Below are 23,490 nucleotides of genomic sequence, written 5' to 3'. Positions count from 1 at the left end.
AACATCATCCATTGTTGTAAAGGAGGGAGTTCCAACTTTGTCAATTCTAAGAATCATTCATTTGTTGTTGTCTCCATAAGTGACATATCATTTTGAATTTAGGGTAATAGATAAACAATTTGTCTTGTCTCTAGTCCTATGCTTGGAGCAACCACTATCTAAATATCACATGCTTTGAGTCTTGTGCTTGGTAGTGCTCTTCAAGCATACCTACAAAATAAATTAAACTTTGTTAGGCACCCAATATGCTTTTGGTCCTTGTTGGTTAGATCCCTTCTTAACCCAAACATACTCACCATATGAAACACCATAGTTTCTTATATAGCAAGCATTATGGGTATGACCTTTTGTGTTGCAATGAAAACATATAGGTTTATGAACATAATATGCATGTTAACTATTTATAACATATGAATTATTAGAATAATTTCTATTGTGAGAATTATTTCTAGCATTAGAATAATTTCTAAAAATTACTTCTAACATTTGAATAATTTCTACCGTAAGAATTATTTCTAACATTAGATCTTTTGGGAGAATTTACAACATGCACTTTTTTTGATTCCACATTGTTGGATGTTATGCTAACTTTGACAAAAATTATTTTACTTGTGCTTGATTTATCAAAATTAGAAAATTTGGTTACGTGGGATTAACACAGTTCATCCAAGGCCACAAGAATGCAAATTTTCTTGGGCCTATAGTGTTTGAAGGAAAGAGTGAGAAGCGTGTAGGGATTTACAATGATTTAGATGTTGATTTGGATTTTCAAGCTAAATTTAAGTTTAGTTGGTACAAGAGTAGTCGCTTTAGTCCTCCGATTGTGCAGTGTCGTTGTTTGAGAGTTTCTTTGAAATCAAATGCTACAAAAACAGCAGATTTAGCCCTTCCTTTTAAAGACACAAAATGTAAAAATTCATATTTCTTTGTAGATCGTGATGAAGACGACTGATTTTGAGTACATGTATCCCAAAAAATAATTCTAATCTCAATTTTCATGTACTCCTTTTGTTTTTTCTTCTAGGGTATCGTGTTAACTAAAATTAAGTCAACTCAAGATTTTTCCAAAAACATGACACTTTTATATAAGATCAGATTCTTAATTATACCAGACACTGATTACAATATAACATCGTTCCTCATAAAGATGGATCCAACACTGATTACAACAAATCCATCAATGAAATACAACTGATGGATCCAACACTGATTACAACAAAACCATCAATGAAATACATCAATGACAGAGATGGATCCAACACTGATTACAACAAATACATCAATGAAAATGGTTCCTCATAAAGAAAATCAATGGACAAGAATCTAAGTTGAGCTTCAATGTTAACTGGCGAATGATAAGAAATTAGAAAATAACTACCGAGTTACAAGCTGTTCAAAAGTGTCCTTCTCTTATCTTTTCTGCTAGTTTCCACCTTTAAGTTGTTCCATTAGTAGATGTGCTACTGATTCGTATCCCATTTCCCGGGCTTCATTTCAGTCAAACAAAGAAAACTAGTAAGAAAAATGTACATGATAATAGCAGCAATCGCAATCACAACTACATATTTTTCAGAAAAACAAGTGCTTGTCAATCGAAACAAACTTCAGTAAGTTGTGACAATAGAAAGACTAACCTCTGTGTATTGCGATTCCAGTTGGCGGAATCTTTCGTTTCCTCAGGCATATTGAACTAGAAATCAATTAAGGCAAAAAAAAATGGAGACAGCATCTTGAATCAGATCAGAACTATTCTCTTCAAGAGTTAGGAAATGTATATTGATAGTATCTGAAAAGCTTAAGTAGATGCTGAACTTTAATAGCTCTTTATACCTGTTACATATCCAGTAAGGGTTTATTCCTTTCCCTTCTGTGCAATGTGGACACATCCATCCCTTGTTCTCTCTCACCTCCTCTAGTTCTACAGCAGAAGCACAGTGAACAGTTTCAAACTATCAATTTGACGCATTTTCAGTAAGCACAACTTAGGATATTCAGAAGAAACAAATTTTCAGGTGTATCATACTTGCTCCACCCTACTTTGAAAAAGAATGAAAAATCCGATCTCACTAAGCTGATTATTGGACTTACAAAATAAGTAATATCAAAATACACATGACATCTAGGCTCTTAATGCAATTTTAATTTGTTTATTTTGTTTAGGTTACTTGGTTTCTACTTGGATAAACAACTTAATTATTTATAGCATAAGAGCTTATGTACAATCCCGTTCTGTAATAAAGATAAAGTCAAACTATTTTGACATAACTATTAGCTGAGCTATACTAGAGTAGTGGTGCTTAAGGAACTAAGCTGAAAACAGCTTATGAAAATGCTATAAAGTTTTTCCATAAGGTCTCCCAACCGCTGTCACAAATTTTTATGATATAAGACATAAGCTCAAATAATTCAATCAAAATAGGCTCTTATTTATTTACGCAAGGCTGTTTGTTCTTACCTTCACCATACCGAACCTTGAGACAGGCTCTACAAAAGACACCTTGGCTCGAATGACACACTGAACAATCAGTCTTTCCTGTTTTGAATATGCAGTAAATCAGTTAGAGCAGCGAAAAACCGTGGGAAGAATGCTAAATAAGACATCACTCAGATCTTACCTAGACAAGGTTCATTCACATCACAGTTCCCACATCTTTTGCAATCTTCTTCCCCGCATAATTTCTTTTGCCTGCTTTCATGTTTTGCATTATTGTATACACACAATCATAAAGAATACTATACTATTTTGACACACTCTTTATAACTGGTCTGTTTTTTATAACATTGTGACCACAGAAAACTAGTAACCATCTCCTGTTGTGAAACAAATCAGTAAAAGTGAAAGAGACCTGCAGAAGTGGCAGCATATCCCCAAGACTGAATTGTAGACACTGCCTCTACCCTTGCTATCACAGCGCCGTGCAGAACTCTCTTCTGAAAGAAACTGCTCTACATCCTCCGGATCCAGTTCAATAAAAGGTGCATTAGCAGGCCTCTTTTCCTCTTCACCTAAATCTGTAGTTACAATGCATCAATATACTTCACGGAATCAAAGAGGTAATTTTTGCAATAACTGAACATTTTTTTAAAATCTTGCTATTATGACACTAATTAAAGACTAACCTCTTTGTAGATTACATTTAAACTAAATCATAATTTAAAGACTAATATGACACTAAATAAGACCAGTTAATACATAAATTTCAACAAATCCAATAAAAATGGTCAAAATAAAATTAAACAAAGTAGAGTTTATTTTGCTACCTTGTTTTGGGGTAACATTGTAACTGAAACTACTTTTCAAACGGGAAGATCTTCGCTGCGGAAGATTGGCGGCGGCGGTAGCGTCAGTGACACCCTTGATTCGCTGAGATCGGCGTAAGGGAGTGAGACCGTAAACCCTTTTGACATAGGGACGTTCTTTTTTGGTTGGAGTAGAAATTTCTCGAAGCTTCGAAACTGAATTCAAAATACCGAGAGATTCCAACCTAGCCTTCATTCATTCATTCATCAACATCATATTATTACTAACTAGTCAATTAATCATGATAAAGAATAATTTAAATTAATTGATTGATGCTATCACTACCTTGTTCTCTAACACGCGAGCACTTCTGAGAGCTTCGTAATCGGATTTTGATGAACCGTTCATCTTCATCTTCCCCATTTCGCTCTTTTCTTTTAGGGTTTTCGTTTTCTTCAAAAACAACGAAGCAACACTCACTGTAGAGAATGAATTGAATGAATGTATAACGACTATATTTTGCTTTTATACAGTAGAAGGTGTAAAAAACAAAACCCTAAATCAAAAAGACCCGCTACTTATTAAATTAATAATTTTTTTACCCTTATTTTAAAACCTCTTCGTATTTTTGGTTTTAATGGAGCTCAAGTGAGGAATTCAAAATTTAATTTTTTTAAAACAAAATATTTTAGTTTTTTTTCAACTGTACATTTTTTAAAAAATATATTTTTTGGGAAATAAAAAAAATATTTAAAAAAACAAATTTATTACTAGTTGTTTTTTTTAATAAAAATATTCGATATTTTTAAATAAATAAAAATTTTGATTTTTTTTTAAACGGAGAAATTTGAGAAATTTTTACAAAAATAATCCACTTTTTCAAGGAAATTCCCAAAATACTCTTGGTTTCAAAAATATTCTCAAACTACCCCACTTTTAGGAGGAGACACCAATTCAATTGGCGACTCCTCTTAAAAATTGAATGCAGACTCCAATTGGATTGGCTAGAGCAGGTGCCCTAGCCAATTGGATTGGTGCCCCTGTGTATAAGTTGATAGGAGGCGCCAATTGGATTGGCGTCTCGGTGTAAAATGTATTTTTTGGTTATAAATAGATGTGTTGTGTGAGTCATTGTTCCACATCTCAATTAACCATTTGACAATCATGTTTGGTGTTCGTCGCCGATACGGAAAGGTGATTTATGCGAGAGACAAACCTCAGATGCTAATGTTGTTCTAGAACATCACTATGACGGTCAAAGACTGTTACAACGTGTGTGCTAGCTTTGATGCTCTCCTCTTTCATGACTTTCATGCAACACTCATTGAATACTTGCCCGGACATTAACACCGCACTCCATCTTTCACCTCTAGTTGCGAACGTAGAAGCCAACCTATAATAGGTCGATCTTACCAAGGCGGTTATCGGCAGATTTCAAATTCCTTTGAATACCCCGTTCATGCATTTGACAAGGTTTGTTGTCATGTGACCCCATCGACAACCTCTGTCAAATGCCTTTGTCCACTGCTCTATTGGTATGTTATTTAGCCATCTCCCTACGTCTTCATTAGACAGTCTAATTTTATCACGATAATATTGAAATGACTGATGAGTTAGAGCATACCCAACATTCACCACCTTCTTGCAAAGATTCTTATCTTTTATAGCACGCATGAAGTTTTGTGAAATGTGTATGATGCAATAGACATGGGTAGAAGGAGGATCATGTCAGCCATTGTCATGGTTGTTGTAGGCACTCTCAATGGCAGCATGTCTATCAGAAATCAAACAGAGATTGGCTTGTGGAGCCACATGCGTTCTGAGATGTCGAAGAAAGAAACCCCATCCACCAGCCGTTTCACCTTCAACCAGAGCAAAGGCAATGGGAAAGACATTATTGTTGTCGTCTTGTGCAACCGCCATGAGCAAAGTACCCTTGTATTTTCCGTATAACCAAGTGCCATCAATTTGAATAATAGGTTTTCAGAATGCGAAACCTTTGATACACAGATCAAATGCCCAAAAGAGACAGTGAAAGATTCTATTACTTGTAGCACAGGTTCCGTCTAGCATCATCGCTGGCAATGTCTCCATAATTGCCACAGTTCCTAGGACATATGTTTTTAGTGTCCATAAAAACCGTGGCAATTCCTTGTATGAATCCTCCCAGTTGCTGAATACTTGTTCAACAACCTTTGTCCTCGCAATCCAGGCTTTCTTGTAAGATGAAGTATAATTATATGTTGTTCTGATATGGGATATAATTATACTCACCTTCACTGATGGGTCTTTATTAACCAACGGCAGAATGTCTTGACATATCAACGCATCGCTTAGTTTACGGTGATCTTGTTCAATGTTAGTTGCAATGCAACTGTGAGGTGGGTCTATTGAAGCAATCTCCCAAGAGTCGTTTTTCCTTTTTGTAAGACGCAGCCAAACGAAACTTACAAAGCATGTTACAACATTCGATAACATACCTTCTAGAATCAGTGTGTTTCACTATAAAATCAGCAGAGTTGTTCATGTGGAATTTTTTGATAGCTAGAACACATTCTTCTTTGGTACGAAACATGTCTCCCACCTTTAATTCTCCTTCTGATCTCGGATACGGATTATAGAAAACACTGTTGGATGTTTCATCGTCGTGCAGATCCATATTTGTCATATGATGAGGCGGATTATAGACATGACTAAGAGGTATTGGTGGTGGTTGATCATCATCTTCAATGTCATTGGATGTTGTGTAGATGAAAATTATTTTCTTGCTGTAGATGAATGTGAGTGGAGTGTCTTGGATGTTGATAGTAAGACACTTAAATAGGGGAGTGAAGTGTCTCACATGCTAGCTAGTTCGAAGTGACGTGTCGCACATGCAAGCTACTACAAAATGATGTGTCAACCATGCAAACTACTAAGAAATGACATGTTCAGCATGCAAGAGAGAGGACACCCACATGTCAGACATGCAGACACACACTCCAAATGAATTGGCGCCCCCATTCCTTCCTTTCACATGGGCGTCAATCCATTTGGTGACACCTTGTCAAAGCATGCATGCAGACCTCGAAACCAAGCAATCAGACCTAGGTCTTGCATGCATGTCCCTATGGAGGCGCCAATTTGAATGGTGACACCTCTTAAAGGTTGTACATGGTCGCCAATTCAATTGGAGACACCATGCAAGCACAACTTTTCATGCTCCCATTCATTTGCCTATAAATACATCCACACCATCACTCTCACTACTTCTTCTACAATACTTCTTATACAATTTCATCTGAAATAACTTCTTGTAGTTTCATCTGTACCAACCCCCCGACAAAATGTTTATCCTCACAATGGGCGAATCACATAGAGGAACGGTTGCAAACATCGCAACATATGTAAGTTTTTTCTTTTGTTAACTTTTTTTCTTTCATCTTCACCAACCCCCTTTTATTTTAACATACCAACTTAGTCAAGTTTTTTTGTTCTTTCTTTTATAGGATGTATCAAGGTTCCGGACTCGGGTTCCCGAATATGTCCATATGGACCCGATGATTCAACCTTATGTTGAACTCGCCGGTTTTGGTCATATAAGCAAGATTTTATCTTGGTCCGTAGATAACAAATTCATTCTAGCTTTCTGTGAAAGATGGCGACCAGAGACACACACATTTTGGTTCCCAACCGATGAGTGTACCGTGATGTTAGAAGACGTCTACATGCTTTTGGGACTGCCCATTGAAGGTAAGGATGTTAATGGTAAAACCAACTATGCAAATTCAATTTGCATGGATCTCTTGGAGACTGATTTGCTAGATGATAACGCAAGAGGTCAAACTATACTACTTTCACGCCTTAAGTCGTACTATAATAGTTTATACTTAGATGAGCATTCTATCGAAGATGCTCGAATAATAAAAACTAGGTGTTACATTATGTTGTTAATTGGCTCGTTTTTATTTCTCAAAGGTAGTGGTTCTAGCATGCATATTATGTATTTATCTTTAATTAGACATGTAGATAGAATAGGAAGTTACAGTTGGGGATTTGCTTGTCTAGCCTATCTCTATAGCTCCTTGTGCAAAAACTCACACAAAGACACATATACATTTTCTGGATGTGCTGTTTTGCTACAAGCATGGGGTTGGTCAAGACTACCGTCCCTAGCACCCATCAACAACAACCCTTTCACATTTCCGTATGCACAAAAGTAAGTTGTTTAAATTGCTATATCTTTACTTACTTCTTTAAAGATTCATATCTCTAACTAATATTTTTTAACTTTTTGGTGTAGATGGTCTGCACGTGGTATGAGTTACAACAGATGTCCAAGACACTGTATTACTCAGTATCGTAATCTGTTGGATCACCTTCGACCGATAGACATAAGGATAATAACTTAATTATTTCGTTATATTTTGTTAACTTCTTCTACCTAGATTATAATCCTATCTTCTTTCACATTTCAGTTCATTTGACGTCCATACCTTAATTTGGATCATGACCATGAGGTCAACACTGAATACGCGGCCGTGTGGACTGCATGCACACCGATAATACGGTTCACAACTGTGGAGATGCACAACAGTGATCGTGTGAAATTGCAGTTCGGTATGCCCCAAAACATCCCATATCCCCCAGCTAGCCTAGGAAAATGGCATCTGCACAAAGTTAACGATCAATGGAACTTCAATCCATGACAAAGCTTCGCAAGATCGGAGTGTCGCAAATGGAAGCACCGCCATGACCATGTCTTAACTGACGCAGTCATGCCAAGTGAAGAAAAACCAAGTCGTACTTATATGGCTTGGTACAGATCGGTTGGTTTTCAGTTTATCGTCGAGGATATGTACTTGTACGACCCATGCCAGATGAATTACACACCTGACACCTCAACATCAAACCCCTAACAACAGTGTCAGACCGGATACACACAACCCCCTGTCCATCAAACGTTCCGTTCAACCAACACACAAACATACAACCAAAACATGTCATACACCCAACCCCAATACCAAGAGCATACCCCATACCACCACCAACAAATTGACCATCAACCTGAGACCCAACATCGCTTCGCACCCACCCCATCACCCTACCAAAGTCGTCTTAGCCAGAACACCCAACGATCATTCAACACCAACCGCCCCTCCTCCTACTATAGCCAAGAAGCCCAAACCTCACAAAACCAAAACATCCAACAACCCCATCTCTACCAAACACCCCAACAACCTTTCCAACCTTTCCTCGACGCATCATTCACACCCATGTCTCCCTTTAACCGTCCCGATCGCCCATCAATGAGTCAACCACAATCTAACTTCTCTGGCATGGGTCGTGAGCTCAGCTACGGCGGTACACCATCGATGCATACTGAAGACTATGCCAACTTGTCTGACTACCTCAACAAGCCTTCTTCTATAGTTGGTAGTGACGCTCCTGACCCCTCAGATGCTCAAACACGGATACTGAATCATCAACGTGGGTTAGGGCCACGAGTTAGGGTAACTAGAGGATATGGGACCGGAGGTCGGTTAGGTGATCCCGGTCATCACCGTTAGGCTTTTTTGTGTAAACGATAAATTTTATTATTATCAATTGGTCATATTTCAAATTTATCTATCACGTATACCATTTACCAAAAAAATTGCATTTTACACAGAGGTCAATCCAATTGACGCCTCCTATCAACTTATACACATGGGCGCCAATCCAATAGGCTAGTGCAGGTGCCCTGCCCAATTGGATTGGCGCCTCCATTCAAGTATTTAAGAGGAGTCACCAATTGATTTGGTGCCTCCTCCTAAAAGTGGGGTAGTTTGGGATTTTTTTTGAAACTAGGGGTATTTTGGAAATTTCCTTGAAAAAAGGGTTATTTTTGTATAAAAATCCAAATTTGAAAAAAAAATCATTTTTTATGAAAATAAAAATGCACGATTATTTCTGAAAATATAAAAAAAAAATGGGAATAACAAAAAATTTGGATTTTATCGAAAAAAAAGTTAATTTTTTCCACCAAAAAAAATAGTCTTTTTCGAAAATAAAAAAATGATTATTCCAAAGATAAAAAAACTCAATTTTTTCAAAAATAAAAAAGTTGATTTTTCTGAAAAATTAAAAAAAAATCTCAATTTTTTTTGAAAAAATAAAACAGTCACTTTTTGCCATTTTTTTTAAATAAAAAAGTCGATTTTTTTCGGAACATAAATAAAATCTATTTTTTAAAAATAAAAAAAAAAGAATATTTTTCTGAAAATAAAAAAGTCATTTTTTTTCAAAAATTAAAAAAAAAATCGAATCTTTTTAAATAAAAGAAGTCAATTTTTTTTCAGGGAACAATAAAAAATGTCATTTTTTTAAAAATTAAAAAATTGACTTTTTTAAATAAAAAAATAATAGTAAAATTTTTTCTGAAAAATAAAATCATTTTTTTAAAATAAAAAAAAGTCCTTTTTTTAAAATAAAATATTTTTTTCGAAAATAGAAAAGTTGATTTTTTTTTAAAATAAAAAATTTGATATTTTTGAAAATAAAAGAACTTTATTTTTAAATTGATTTTTTTCTTTCAAAAAAATCACTTTAAAAAAGTTTGGATCTTAACCTTTAGTTTATAGATTCTATATATTAGAAGTATTTAACTTGTGACCGCCATACTTTAAGTATTTTTCAAAAACTTTCACTTTTTCAAATATACAAAAACAAAAAGTTTTATAGTTGTTTTGAAATTTCTTATGCGTCATTTTTTGTATTTTTCAAAATTCACGCATCTATATCGAAAATCTGAAAAAATTCGAGATAAAATACCAAAAATTTCAAAAAAAAGTTGGTATTCAATATCGGAAAATTTCAAAATTTTCAAGAAAAAATAAAAACATCCGAAAATTTCAAATCTTTGATATATCGAAAATTTCAAATTTCCGATATACCAGAAATTTTGAATATATTTGAAATCTCCGGTAGCGATTATGCGCAATTCTTCACCACATACAAAGTATGTTTTCTATGCAACATGTTTAAATTAAATATATTATCGCCCTTATATGATATTGATGGTATACTTTTTTGTGATGTAAATGGCATATATTTGAGTCTCGATCTGAAGTATTAGTCTGGACACAAAATATTTGCAAACAACATGGTATTATAGTTGTGACTGTTCATTCTGATATTGCAAATGACCAGCGAGGTAGGAAAGATAAATTGATTATGGGTTGTGAGAGACGAGGAAATTATAAAAGGAATAATACATTTGAAAGTAGTAAATCCTCAAAGGGCATTTATAGTATGAAAGTGAAATGCTATTTTAGGCTAAGATCTGCGTTGAGTGGTAGCGTTTGGGAGGTGATGGTTAGGTGTGGGTTTCACAATCGTAAACTATATGAGGATTTAGATGGCCATGACATATTGGGTCGTTTATAAGTTCATGAGAGACAGTTTGTGAATGACATGACGAAGTACAACATGGCTCCACGGTATATAGTTTATGCCTTGAAAGACAAATATCGAGAAAATCTCACTAGTGTTACCCAAGTGTATAATATTAAAGCTACATACAATGCGAGCAAGAGAGGTTCATTGACGGAAATGCAAATGTTGTTGACTCTTATTCATAGAGAAAAATATATGTGATGGACAAGAAATAGGGAAGACTCAAATGTTGTAGTTGATATCTTCTGGACACATCCTGATTTGGTGAATTTGTTGAATATGTTTCCCTTGGTGTTGATTTTTTATTGTACATACAAGACAAATAGGTAATGTGAATCATGATCATACCTTGATATCATTTTGACATACTTTGGTTTATGAGATTTTTTATTATTTGCATTGTGATCATACAGATATCGGTTACCACTGCTTGAGATTGTTGGTGTTATGTCAACAAAATTGATGTTTTCGGTAGGCTTTGCCTATTTGGATCATGAAAGGGAGGAGAATTTCAAATGGGCACTAGAGAAGCTCAAAGAGTTGTTCTCTTCTGAGAAATTGATATTGAATGTTGTGGTGACAGACTGAGAACTTACATTGATGAATGCAATTGAAGTTGTGTTCCCAAATTCAACTCATATGTTATGTTCATTCCATATTTCAAAAAACGTTAGCATGAAATGTAAAGAGTATTTTAAATCAGAAAAACATGAGCATGTCATGGATCTATGGAACAATATCATGTATGTTAATAGATAAACCGAATTTGTCGCACACTTTGAGACTGTTTGGGCTGATATTCCTTTGTTTGTTAAGTATGTCAATGAAACACAGTTGACACCTTATAAAGAAAGGTTTGTTGCTGCTTGGAATAACAGAGCCACTCATTTAGGGAACTCAATAGCAAACAAGGTGGAGTCTGCTCATTGGAGACTAAAAAACATGTTAACTACAAGTCGGGGAGACTTATGCCGAAGTTGGGATGTTGTGAACACCATGTTGAAGTTGCAACTTGGTTCAATCAGGGTCTCGTTCCAAAAAAGTATTGTCAACATTGAGCATAGGTATAACACTCTATTCTATACCAAGTTGCAAGGTTTTATTTCAAGGCAGTGTATACAACATATATGGGCGGAACTAGAAAGGGTAAAATTTATTGGCACAAGAAAAGATGTTTGTGGTTGCTTCATTAGAATAACACATGGGTTACCTTGTGCGTGTCAACTTGTTGGTTTCTAAATACAAGGCAAACATGTTCCTTTAGATCCATTTCATGTTTTTTGGAAGAAATTACACATTGATGAGCATGATGTAATTCATGAAGGTAGTGGTACAACTTTGGATTTAGGAGAAAAGTGTGAAGAGTTGAAGACATATTTCAATTCTTTGGATATTGTAGGCCAGAGGGTGTTGAAGAAAAAGGTTCGGGAACTAACACATCCATCCACAACTTCGATTTGTACACCACCGGTCAGGTACAAGCCAAGTATGGGAGTTAAGAAGAGAAGAAAGAATGAAGAGAGTGATGTGCATTGTGATCCTTCACAATGGGAGTATGGTGAGGGCTCACATGGGAGTCGGACTACAAAGAGATCATGCACGAAACTAACAAGAGGTCAACTGTCAAGTCTGCTAGGCCAAAGTCAATTGTCCATTACATCTTCGAGGCATATTTACTTGTCTCAATTTCCTGGTTTCTTGCATACATACATTGATGACATTGTTGATGTGGGTGACGATGGAAGTTGTGTTTTTTTGCTATTGCAGCTTTACTTGAATGGGGCAAAGAGTCATGGTTGTTGGTTCGGACGCAGTTAGATACTCAAGTTCATTAACACCCTAAATTGTTTTCCAATTTGTTTTATGACACGGTCTCTGAAATTAGATATTCCTGAAAAGTATAACACTTGGATGTGCAGGGTCGAGAAAGATGGATGACAATTTCTGATATGGGTTACCCTATTGCTTGTATGTACAATGTCATATTCATCTCCCTGTCAAAGAGACTTAACATTACTTTTTTCCCTCTTAGCTTAGCCTCACCTATGTATGCAAGCAGGCATAAAATCATTGTTGTTAGTTTTGTCAATGACAATCATTGGGTTCAGGTAAAGTTAAAACCTGATAGTCCATTGCCTCCTGTCACTTACCGTTGGAGACAAAATTGTACTGAAGATGCAAAAACTTGGGAATCAGCATATGTAGGACGGATTAGGCACTGAGAAGATGAAGTTAGGAAGTCATCCTAAGTTGTTATGTAATCTTCTACTTATAATAACTTTTGTGGAAAATATGTATCTATTATATGTGATGAATTTTTAATCGAACCATTTATGCAGACCGATGTGTCAAAAAAATTGAAAATTCATGTTTTTGATGATTCATGGGTCATACAGAAAATTTTGCAATTTTCAAATTTCCGGGATTTTTTTACATTTTACGCAAAATACATAATTTCTGGTATATTTTCACCGGAATCTTTGAAATTTCCGGTATGTTTCACCCGAAAAATTTGAAATTTACGGTACATGTTGTCACAGCGTGAAAAATACCCGAGAGTAAGGAACGCTCGAAATATAAACAAAATAGAGTCGCCACCGAACTTTATTTATTCCCAAAGAGGGAAAGGTAAAATATCAATAAACCCCACAAAAAACAAAAAGAAATGGTCGTCCTAACCAAATCGGGTTCGAGAGTCGGTTATGCAAGGGGAAGGTATTAACACCCCTCACATTCATTGTATTCAACAGTGCCCATTTTGTTAGTTTTGTACAAGAGTGTTAGCGTGATATTATTTGCGATCTTCTACATATCGAGTGAGAAAAGAGAAGAACATTTTTTATTAAAGGGATTTATTACAAGATTTCTCAATCCTGCTCCAACATATCTCCAAATGCTATGGAGAACTCAAGGCTACATAGTTCTACTTAGAAAGAACTACTGAGTTGATTTCTTTTAAGGAGTGATGCTAAGATTGTATTTGAACGGTTAAACCTTTACTTGTTGCTCACTCTTGAAGGTTGAAGTCTTTGTTTGTTTCGCGTCAAAATGGATGTAGCATACTCATTTCTGAAAATGTTTTCAAAGTTGCACAATGGTGGAAAACAAGTTTGATTTGTTGATTTACTTTTATCAAGAAGATTTGATCTTTGTGGAATGTGAGTAAACATTTGAGCAGAAGTGTGCATCAAGCACGCATTTACTCGGGGTATTCATAATGATCAAATATTTTACACCTATGAAAACTAAAATAGGGTGTAATACACCATATTTTTACACCCTATTTTAAAAAAATAGGGTAAAAATTTATTGACATTCATAGTAAGCATTATTCATTTTACACCTGATTTTTATCAAATGGAGTGTAAATTCGTTTAATTTAAATGTATATATGTAATAATTTACACTCAATTTCTCTAAAAATGGTGTAATATATTCTCTATTTACACCCGTTTTAAAACGGGTGTAAATTTGTCAGACATTTCTCACCCTTTGAATTTACACCCTCTAATAATGGGTGTAAATGTATAAAAAAATAGGTGTAAACTCCTCTTTCTGCACTAGTGAAGGGATCAAAATGGACCTCGAGATAAAGATAAGGGGAAAAAGGCTATTAATTCTAAAAGTAAATAATATGAAATATTATGAAACTAAAAATAGAGAACCCAATATGATATAGGTACATAAAGTTGAGACCTGAGTTTTTATTGTTGAAATACTTTACAGTTTCCAACACTAAATGGTACCTCGATAGCAGTTGTTCAAACTATATGACTGATGATAAAACCATATTTCCCCCATCTCTCCCAATAAGGGAGGTTTTGTCTCTTATGGTGATAATAATAAGGGAAAAAACTTAGGTTACGGTACCATTGGTAAGTGCCTAGTCCAATGATTAGGGAAGTTATATTGGTTAAAGTGTTAAAACATAATTTACTTTTGATTCTTCTAGTTACAGGGTCATGAAATCTATTATGTAACTTTGGCAAGTCTTTTATGTGACAAAGGTAACAATTCAACTTTTGATTCTTCTGGTTGCACAATCATGAAATCTAAATCAAATAAAACTCATTATACGAGCTCAAGAAGTGGAAATATCTACATGGTGGATATAAATAAAATCCTTTCAAGTGATGTATGTCTCTTAATTAACGAGGATGGATCTTGGCTATGACATAGGATAATAGCTCACATCCATATGAACCACTTAAACAATCTGGTCCGCAAGGATCTTCTAGACGGTCTTCCAAAATTTCACTTTGAAAAGAACATAATATGTGATGTGTGCTAAAACGTTATGTAGGTAAACTCCTCTCTTAAATTAAAAAAAAATTGTTTCCATAGACCTTCCATTAAACTGCTTCACATGGACCTCTTTGGCCCATCTAGAACTGTAAGTATTAGTTGAAATGTCTACACCATTGTAGTTATGGATAACTACTCTCACCTGGACATTATTCCTATCTCAAAAAATAGATGTGTTTGCTTCCCTTCGAAAACTATCCAAGGTTATCCAGAACGGAAAAAAGAGTAAGAATTGAATCCATCAGAAGTGACCACGGTGGAGAACTCCAAAATAAGGAATTCAAATTTTTTATGATGAGAATGATATTCAACATACTTTTTCCATTCCACGAACTACCCAACAAAATAGTGTAGTATAAAGGAAAATAGATCTCTATAAGAGCTAGAGAGAATGATGTTCAATGAGACAAATCTTCGTAAATACTTATAGGCTAATGTTATAAACGTTGCTTGTTATGTTATAAATCTTGTCTTGATAAGACCACTTTTAAATAAGATGCCTTATGAACTATATAAATGAAGAAAGCTGAATATTTTTTCACTTATATATCTTTGGGTGCATATGTTTTATCCTCAACAACGAGAAAGATAACCTTAGAAAATTTGACGTAAAAGTTGATGAAGGCATATTCATAGGATACTCCACTTTGAGAAAACCTTTCGGAGTCTTCAACAAAAGAACCCTAACTCTAAAACAATCGGTTCATATTACTTTTGATGAAACTAACCCAAAAACATTAGAGGTAGAAATTATTGACTATGCAGACATTATGAAAAAGACAAAACTAGAGAAAATTATCAAGAAGTCGAACAATGTCAAAATCAAAATCAAGTCTTAGATCAAGATCTTGTTAAAGATCCAAATATAGATACTCCTTTAGATCATCAAGAGAATTAAGGACGGCCAAAGACCATCATATCTATAATGTTATTGGAGATATCTCTAAAGGAGTCACTACTAGGCACTCCCTTAATAAGCTATGTAAATGTTTTGCCTTTGTTTCATAAATTGATCCAAAAGGAATCGACGAGGCTATCATTATAAAAAAATTCTCTCTTGATATGCATAAAGAGTTAAATCAATTTAAATGAAACATCGTTTAAGAACTCGTTCCTAAAGCTTCATCTAATCAAGTGATTGGTACACGTTGGGTACTTCGTAACAAGTTAGACAAAGAAGTCCATGTTTTAAGAAATAAATCCATACTTGTTACAAAGGGTTACAATAAACACGAAGGAATATATTTCAATGAAACCTATGCCCTTGTAGCTATATTATAGGCCATAAGGATGTTATTAGCTTTTACATGCATCATGAATTTCAAGCTTTTTTCAAATGGATGTAAAAAATTTTGTTTCTAAATGGGTACATCAATTAGGAGGTATTTGTCGATCAACCTCCAGGTTTTATTAATTCGACCTTTCCAGATCATGTTTCCAAACTTAAGAAAGCTTGATACAACCTGAAACAACCTCCTAATGGTAGGGTCGTCTAAGAAAATTCTCTCTTGAAAAAAGTTTCATAGAGGACAAGTTGATAAAACTTTTTTTATCAAGAAAACTAAGCATGTCATTTTACTAGTTCAAATTTATATCGACGATATCATCTTTGGTGCTACTAACGAATCCTCGTGCAAGGATTTTTCTAAAATGAATTCAAAATGTCAATGATTGGGGAGGTTTGATACTTCCTAAGTCTTTAAATACATCAATCTATGGAAAGAACCTTCACCAATCAAGCTAAATATTTCAAAGAATTCTTAAAGAAGTTTGACATGGAGAAGTCCAATACAATATCCACTAGAATGGGAACTTCATGCAACCTCGACAAGGAAGAAAATGAAAAAAAATAAGGAGAGTAAATATTAAGGTATGATAGGCTCTCTCTTTTATATCACTGGATGTCTTCCTGATATCATGTTTGATTTGTGTGTCTTTGTGCTCGTTTTCACGCATCCGTAAAAGAATCAGATCTCAGTGCGAAAAGAGCATCTTGAGATATCTTACTAGCATACAACAAATGGGTTTATCATACCCCAAAAGAGAGGATTGTGACTTAGTTGCATACACATATTCTGATTTTTTTGGTGTAAATAGGATACGAAAAGTATCAGTGGTACATGCCACTTACTTAAAACTCTCATGTCTCTTAGCATATCAAGAACAAGCAAGTGTTGCATTATCCACAAATGAGGCAGAATATGTTGCTACTGGTAGTTGTTGCTCACAAATTATATGGATGAAATAACAACTCAGTGATTATGACATTAATCTTGGAGTTGTCCCACTAAGATGCGACAACGCTAACGCCATAAAACTTATAAAAAAATTGATACTTCACTCCCAGGATAAACACATTGAGGTTATGTACCATTTTATTAGGGATCATATTGAAAAATTGGAATGCACGCTTGAGTTTTTGACCTCATCTAATCAACTCGTGGACATTTTTATAAAACCACTTTCTAAAGAAATCATTTTTTTCATAAGGTCTGAATTAGGAATCTTAAATCAATCATGCATATATTGGTATGCTTATATGATGTTATGTGATCTATGGGCTATATTTGCTTCTGGTGAAGTGTTTATATGATCGACATATTTGGAAAAGGAACATGAAAGCTTCAGAGTTGTGAAAGAGGGGAAGTGTGAAAGCTCGCCCGACTATGTCTGAGTGACCAGAATCTTGTGAAAGTATGATAGTAACTCCTAAGATACTAAGGCAACTCACACAAACACCTAAAACACTTTTAAGGCTTATCTTTACTTAGAAAAATCACCTAAAAATATTTCAAAGGCCTAGATAGTTGATAAGGGGTCTGTCTTCTTGATTATGACAATTTATTCAACTATCTAATCAATTAGATCATTGGCCTAATCGATTAGATGATGCCTAATTGAGTATATAATCGATTGTGATAGTATCTTAATGACTGGTAATATCTATCTATCCAAACCTTCTATTTTAAGACTCAATAATCGATTATTAGATGTACTTATTCAATTAGCTTAATCGATTAGGCCACTAATTTAGCCCATAAGTTGTTTCCTTTTTTAGACGATTTTAATTCTATATAAAGGAGGTATCTTCTCACTTCATTTCACATCAGAATTCAGAGTTTTCCTAATTTTTTTTTACAATTTATCTATATCTTCCATCTCTTTGAATATTTTCTTTCACCAAAGTTGCATTAATGCCTTATTAGTGAAAACTGATTTTGAGGAAAGAGTTGTAATGGTGTCTGCCGCTACGCGAAAAACTGACTGACTGATATGCTTTAATGAAAAGCACACAGAATAGTCGCCACCAGATTTTATTTATTCTAAAGGATGAAAGGAAAATAGCGATATAACCCCCTAATGAAAGGAAAATTGGTCTCGCAACCAAATAAGGGTTCGAAAGTCGGTTATTCAATGGGAATTTATTAGCACCCCTCACATCCATCATACTCGATGGGAACCATCTAAGTTGTCTACATGAAATGGGTGTTTATCCATCTTAATGATTTCTTACTATCAGGAAAAATAGGGGGGAATGATTGGTTTTTATTATTGTGATCGCCAAGGATTGGGGCTCTTGTGCCTACGTATCATCATCGGGGGACGAAGAATCAGAGATTTGTAGTTCGGAGTAGAAAATGATTGTTTGTTGGTTGTTTTTACCTTTGAAAAAAGAGTTTTCAAGCTGATGCCCTAAGGCGCAAAAATAAGTTTGATGAGTTGATGCTATTTTTTTAGATTTTTGAAAAGAGATTGTTAGAATTGCACTAAAGATTATGGGCAAAGGTGAATATTTTAGACAAACAAGCCAAGTGTCTTGTGTCCAAAATACTCAGAGTAAGTGTAGAAAAGTTCCATTATCACTCCTTCTCCACCACTTAAAGCTCGTGGCGCACAATTCTAATCGTATTTTTATTGTATATTGAATTTGATTAAGAAAATGTTGCTTGACGTTGGATCAAGAGTTTATTGCTTATTAATTTTGAAATGGTGATATACATGGATATTTACAAGGGAAAAATGTGAGAAATAAATGGTCTCATTGTAAGGTAGCCCAAGAGAAAGCCCTGTGTGTGCAAAGTGACCTATGCTAATAAGTAGATAATGAGCTTAAGAACATGTCTCCCTAGGGTAGCGCCACAGATGGTATTCTTGTAATAAAATATTGTGAGTCATAGATGAAAATCCAAGTAAGAGCAAAAGGTCAATAATCATGATCCAAGGTTCAAGATCAAGGGTCCTAATGAGTCATCTAAGTCCAATAGTGGGTCATAGATGAATGCATGTTTTTGGTCTTTTGATTTTATCATGTTTTTGTTCTTTTTGATTATGCAATGTGTCATACCCTCAAATTTACCCTAACTCCACATCACCCTATATAACCCTAATTCATGAGAATTCATCCCACACATGTCATTTCATATGCATTTGTACTTAATGATCCATAATGTTCCACAAACCAAAGGCACGAGGTTCAACAATGAAACTTCAAGACCTTTAATCATGGTGAGGTGTGCCCAAGCCACCTTAACCCTAATCTCTATCCTCAAGCATCCAACAAGCTTGGAGGATCATTCAAATCATCTCACCCATTCTCCAAACCCAATTTTGATGGTGAGTCCCCTTTGAAGACCTAGTGCTTTGGTAAGACCCATATCATGTTAGACTCAGTGCTTTGACAGGTTCATGCTTTCTTTACTTACCATGTCAGTCCTCGTGCTTTGATAAGCCTTTTCCTTTTGGTTTAAATACCACCTATAATGTCATATTTTTCTCGGTCTTTGTCCTCTAAACTACAAAGCTCTAACTTCCTTATTGCACCGTAAGGATATGTAGGCACGAGGATGCGAGTCCTTGGCGAGCACCTTTCTCCATCCTTATTTCCTCTCCCCCTTTTCTTTCTATGGTTCCACGAACTACGAGACTCTGACTTTATCATTGCACCATGAGAATACGTAGGCATGATGGCCACAATCCTCCCCGAGCACTCTTTTTCTAACCGTTTTTTATTTTCCAGGTACATGAAGATAACAACACCCCTCCAAGAAAGAGAATTTAAAACGGTTCCCATGGAGTACCATGGATGTGAGGGGTGCTCATACCTTCACCTTGCATAACCATTTTCCTTACTTGTTTCTCTGTTTCCTCTTGGATTTTATTGATATTTTCCCTTCCCTCTTTTGGTATAAATAAAGTTCAACGACGACTATGTTGTACCTTCGAGCATGGAATATGTTCGGTGGCCATACTTCAGCTAGCTTCACCATGATGATATCTTGAAGTTTGAATGATATGGCATGAGAATAAACTCATGAACCAATGTTGAACCAATGTAATAAATTGAATCTTCCTTTGACCAAAATGAAACCCTAATGCCATGATTAATAAGTCTTGACTATGATCCTTTGTTCCTCTTTCTTAGACTTGAAACCAAAGCCTTCTTAAATCCATCATGCACATTTTGATACAAGGTAGGGCATCCAGAAAAACCCTAATCTTCAATACCTTGCAATATACTTATGATTAATCATGCTTGAGAACGAAGAACCAAATGCTATGTTAATACTAATAAAATTATGTGCTAATTAATGAGATGACATGCTAGGATGAAAATGAGGGTATGATAGTGTTGTGCCACTAGTTTTTACTTTCAAGAGTGGGTTACTCTTAAAGAATTGAGTTTGGTTATTGAGATCAACCACTTGTAAAATATTTGTTAGGTTATAGAACTCAACCTAGAAAAGTTATGTTTGGTTATTGAGACCAACCTATAAATATCTACCCAGCTCATGAGTTTAGGATGTGGAAAATCTCCCTTTTTGTTAGGGGGATAATCCAATGTAAATTCTCTTGATTCGACTGTATCAAGAGTTTGTGGGTATAACATGTATAAGCTAAATATAATAGTGAAATCTCAATAAGATCTCTTGGGGACAAGACTGGACCAACATTTGGTCTAACTAGAATAATTCTCATGTTCCATCTTTCTAATCCTTATCTTTTTAATTTTTTCTATTTACTTTACTATTTTACTTTTTATTTCTGTTGTATTTCTCTCTGATCTTGAGATACTGGTAGAATTTCCCTTATAAGTAATAAGACTTTTAAATCAATCACGAATTTTGAATACCACAATTCACCCCCCTCTCTTCTTGTGTTTGGAGTAACTTGTCCAACACCTACCTCTTATTTAGAGTTCATAACTCTAATTAGGTTTAGGTTTATGTTTCATTGTTATAAACATGAATCCAACATCGATTATATCTTTTGCATACCATTTTAAATACTTTGTAGCAAGGCTAACAACCTTAGATTAATTCATTGATTAGGTATTGATCATTGGGATATTTATGTTTGATTTTTAATGTTAATTTAGACGGATGATTCTATTTATTTTCCTCAAAACCCTTTTCCTTTCAATTTTAATTTGATTGTTGGTTAATAATTAAAAGTCGTGTTTGTTCCTACTCTAAATTGAAGTAATAGGATGATGATTCAATATAATATAAGAGTATTCAGCTTAATTTAAATGGATGTTAATTTTAATTTGAATAGGGTTTGTTAGGATTTATACCGGTTGTTGTAGGTTTGGGATGATTATGTTTTTTTGTAATGGTTGTGCCAATAATCATTATTTGTCTCCAACAATTGTTTAGTGTATAAATTCGTGTAATACTAATCTTATCAGATGATCGATTAGAGTTACACACTTAAATCTTAATAGGATCAAGGAATTTAAAATCTTTCGGAATTGGTTATATATCCCACAACAACTGCCGTGATTAGTGAATGAGTTTCCTTAATTCAACTTTCTCTATTTAATTACAATATTTTTCACTTAAATCCCCCTTTTTATCTTTGTTAGTGTTCTTTATTTTGACTATTAATATTCAAAGGTCTTTGAGAGACAATCAAGGTTAATTGCCTTATTACTATATTTATAACTTAACATTTGACCGCTTACGACAACAAACCAATGATGGGCAGGTAGAGTTGGTAAATTTTGACAACAACAAAGGAGATTGTCAATAGAATAAACAATATTTGAATACTTATAATCAATGTTGGAGGAATCATAAAAACTTTTCTTGGAGAGATCAATAAGATGGACCCTACATACAACATCATGAATAAGTCAAAAAGGTAAATCAAATCAACCATCATCTCCGCCAAAAAAATCAGACTAAGAATTAACTCTTAACACGATAGATTCCCAAACATGTTATTTCACGGAAGAGTCCATGAATGATTCAAAAATTCTTTAACATTGATAAGTGTGTATTTTATCCGTTTACACATGAGATAATATAAAAAACAATCCCAATTTAGACTGTATCTAAATATTGTGCTAAAAATATGTATTGATCATATTTTTATTATCTTCATAAGTTAATGGATTACAAAGCATTGAAGAAATGATCAATTTTTGAGTCAAAGGGAGGAAAAAAACCAATACTTTAAAGCCAAATTATGAACCCTTGGGTTTAAAGTTTCATCATAACGAAATACACTTGATCTGTTTTTCTTTCAAGAAATGAGAATTTCTTCTCAACCGATTATTTGCTAGACTTGTCACAAATCAGGTGAACCTTACAACCTTAAAAAATGGTCCCTTTAAAGATTTTTTTATTATCTCAAACCACAAATGGAAAAGGAGTATATTTAATTTCTATAAAGAGAGGGAATAAAAACATTACTAATAAAGAATAAATATTCTATCTGGCAAAATTATCAACCCTTTCAACTTTTGGGGTATCAAGGTTATCCCAGGAGATGTGAGAGAACTCACATTAGTAACCAAGAGAAATTAATATGTTAAAAATAGATTAATTTTCTGGCTATGCATTTAGGGTTATAATATTTCATTAAAGTCTCGTTGTTTCTTCTATTTAGATGTAACCAATATAACAAATACCTTGCTATATGAATCTTTGCTTAGTTCTCTTTAGCAATCTCTTTAGATTGAAGGGAGATATTTTCCTTTCTCGTGAGGGAGAGCCAAAAGGCTATTCTATATCATTTTATTTTAAATAGGTCACTTATTATAAAATAAAATAATAGAAAAAATATTATTTTAGAAATTGATACAACAAAACATATCCTATATTTTCCTTAATAATGTAAAAAAAAATGATAAAAAAAAATGATTGACTTACTTTTTCTCCCTCAATTATCATACACAAAATATACATGTGAGACAGAACACTTGACCATGTCTAAGGATATCTCTACTCTACTCACAAACGTATCTAACACGGACATTGATCAATTCCAAATCACCAATCTCATCATTATCTATTGACTGACTCTTTCAACTTGTCTCAAAACAAAACAAGTTTATAAAGTGTCCTTCTAGATTATACTTAGGACACACTTTTTGTGAACACTACTATAGTTCATATTTCTCTCTCTCTCGACAAGCTTACTATAGTTGATATTGATACATCTTACAAATTACAGATATGATTCATGATAGCATATAAAAGTAATCCAAGCTAAGAAAACTCTTATATACACCTTCCGTTTTA

General features: G+C 34.3%; 1 protein-coding gene across 1 annotated transcript; it reads right to left on the bottom strand.

The window, feature by feature from the left end:
- Positions 1–1,059: 1,059 nt before the first annotated feature.
- On the bottom strand, positions 1,060–3,758 carry LOC127103246 (uncharacterized). Its single transcript, XM_051040543.1, has 8 exons — positions 3,587–3,758; positions 3,262–3,490; positions 2,847–3,012; positions 2,616–2,686; positions 2,456–2,533; positions 1,831–1,918; positions 1,635–1,690; positions 1,060–1,487 (listed from the first exon to the last, which is right to left on the bottom strand). Exons 1-8 carry the CDS (start codon positions 3,662–3,664, stop codon positions 1,423–1,425), a joined length of 831 nt encoding a protein of 276 aa, XP_050896500.1. The 5' UTR covers positions 3,665–3,758; the 3' UTR covers positions 1,060–1,422.
- Between the last annotated feature and the right edge of the window lie 19,732 nt (positions 3,759–23,490).

This window comes from Lathyrus oleraceus, chromosome 1 (genome assembly GCF_024323335.1).
Source record: "Lathyrus oleraceus cultivar Zhongwan6 chromosome 1, CAAS_Psat_ZW6_1.0, whole genome shotgun sequence".
Lineage (NCBI taxonomy): Eukaryota > Viridiplantae > Streptophyta > Magnoliopsida > Fabales > Fabaceae > Lathyrus > Lathyrus oleraceus.
Note: the sequence above shows the minus strand (reverse complement) of the source record. Positions and strands in the feature narration are given on the sequence as shown.

Bases quoted from the DNA above. Each gene is read 5' to 3' on its own strand.
- LOC127103246 (XM_051040543.1), bottom strand. From the start codon at position 3,664: ATGGGGAAGATGAAGATGAACGGTTCATCAAAATCCGATTACGAAGCT. The intron at 3,013-3,261 runs GTAGCAAAATAA...TTGTAACTACAG, and splicing joins CAATGTTACCCCAAAACAAG to ATTTAGGTGAAGAGGAAAAG. The intron at 2,534-2,615 runs GTAAGATCTGAG...TATTCAAAACAG, and splicing joins TGTGAATGAACCTTGTCTAG to GAAAGACTGATTGTTCAGTG.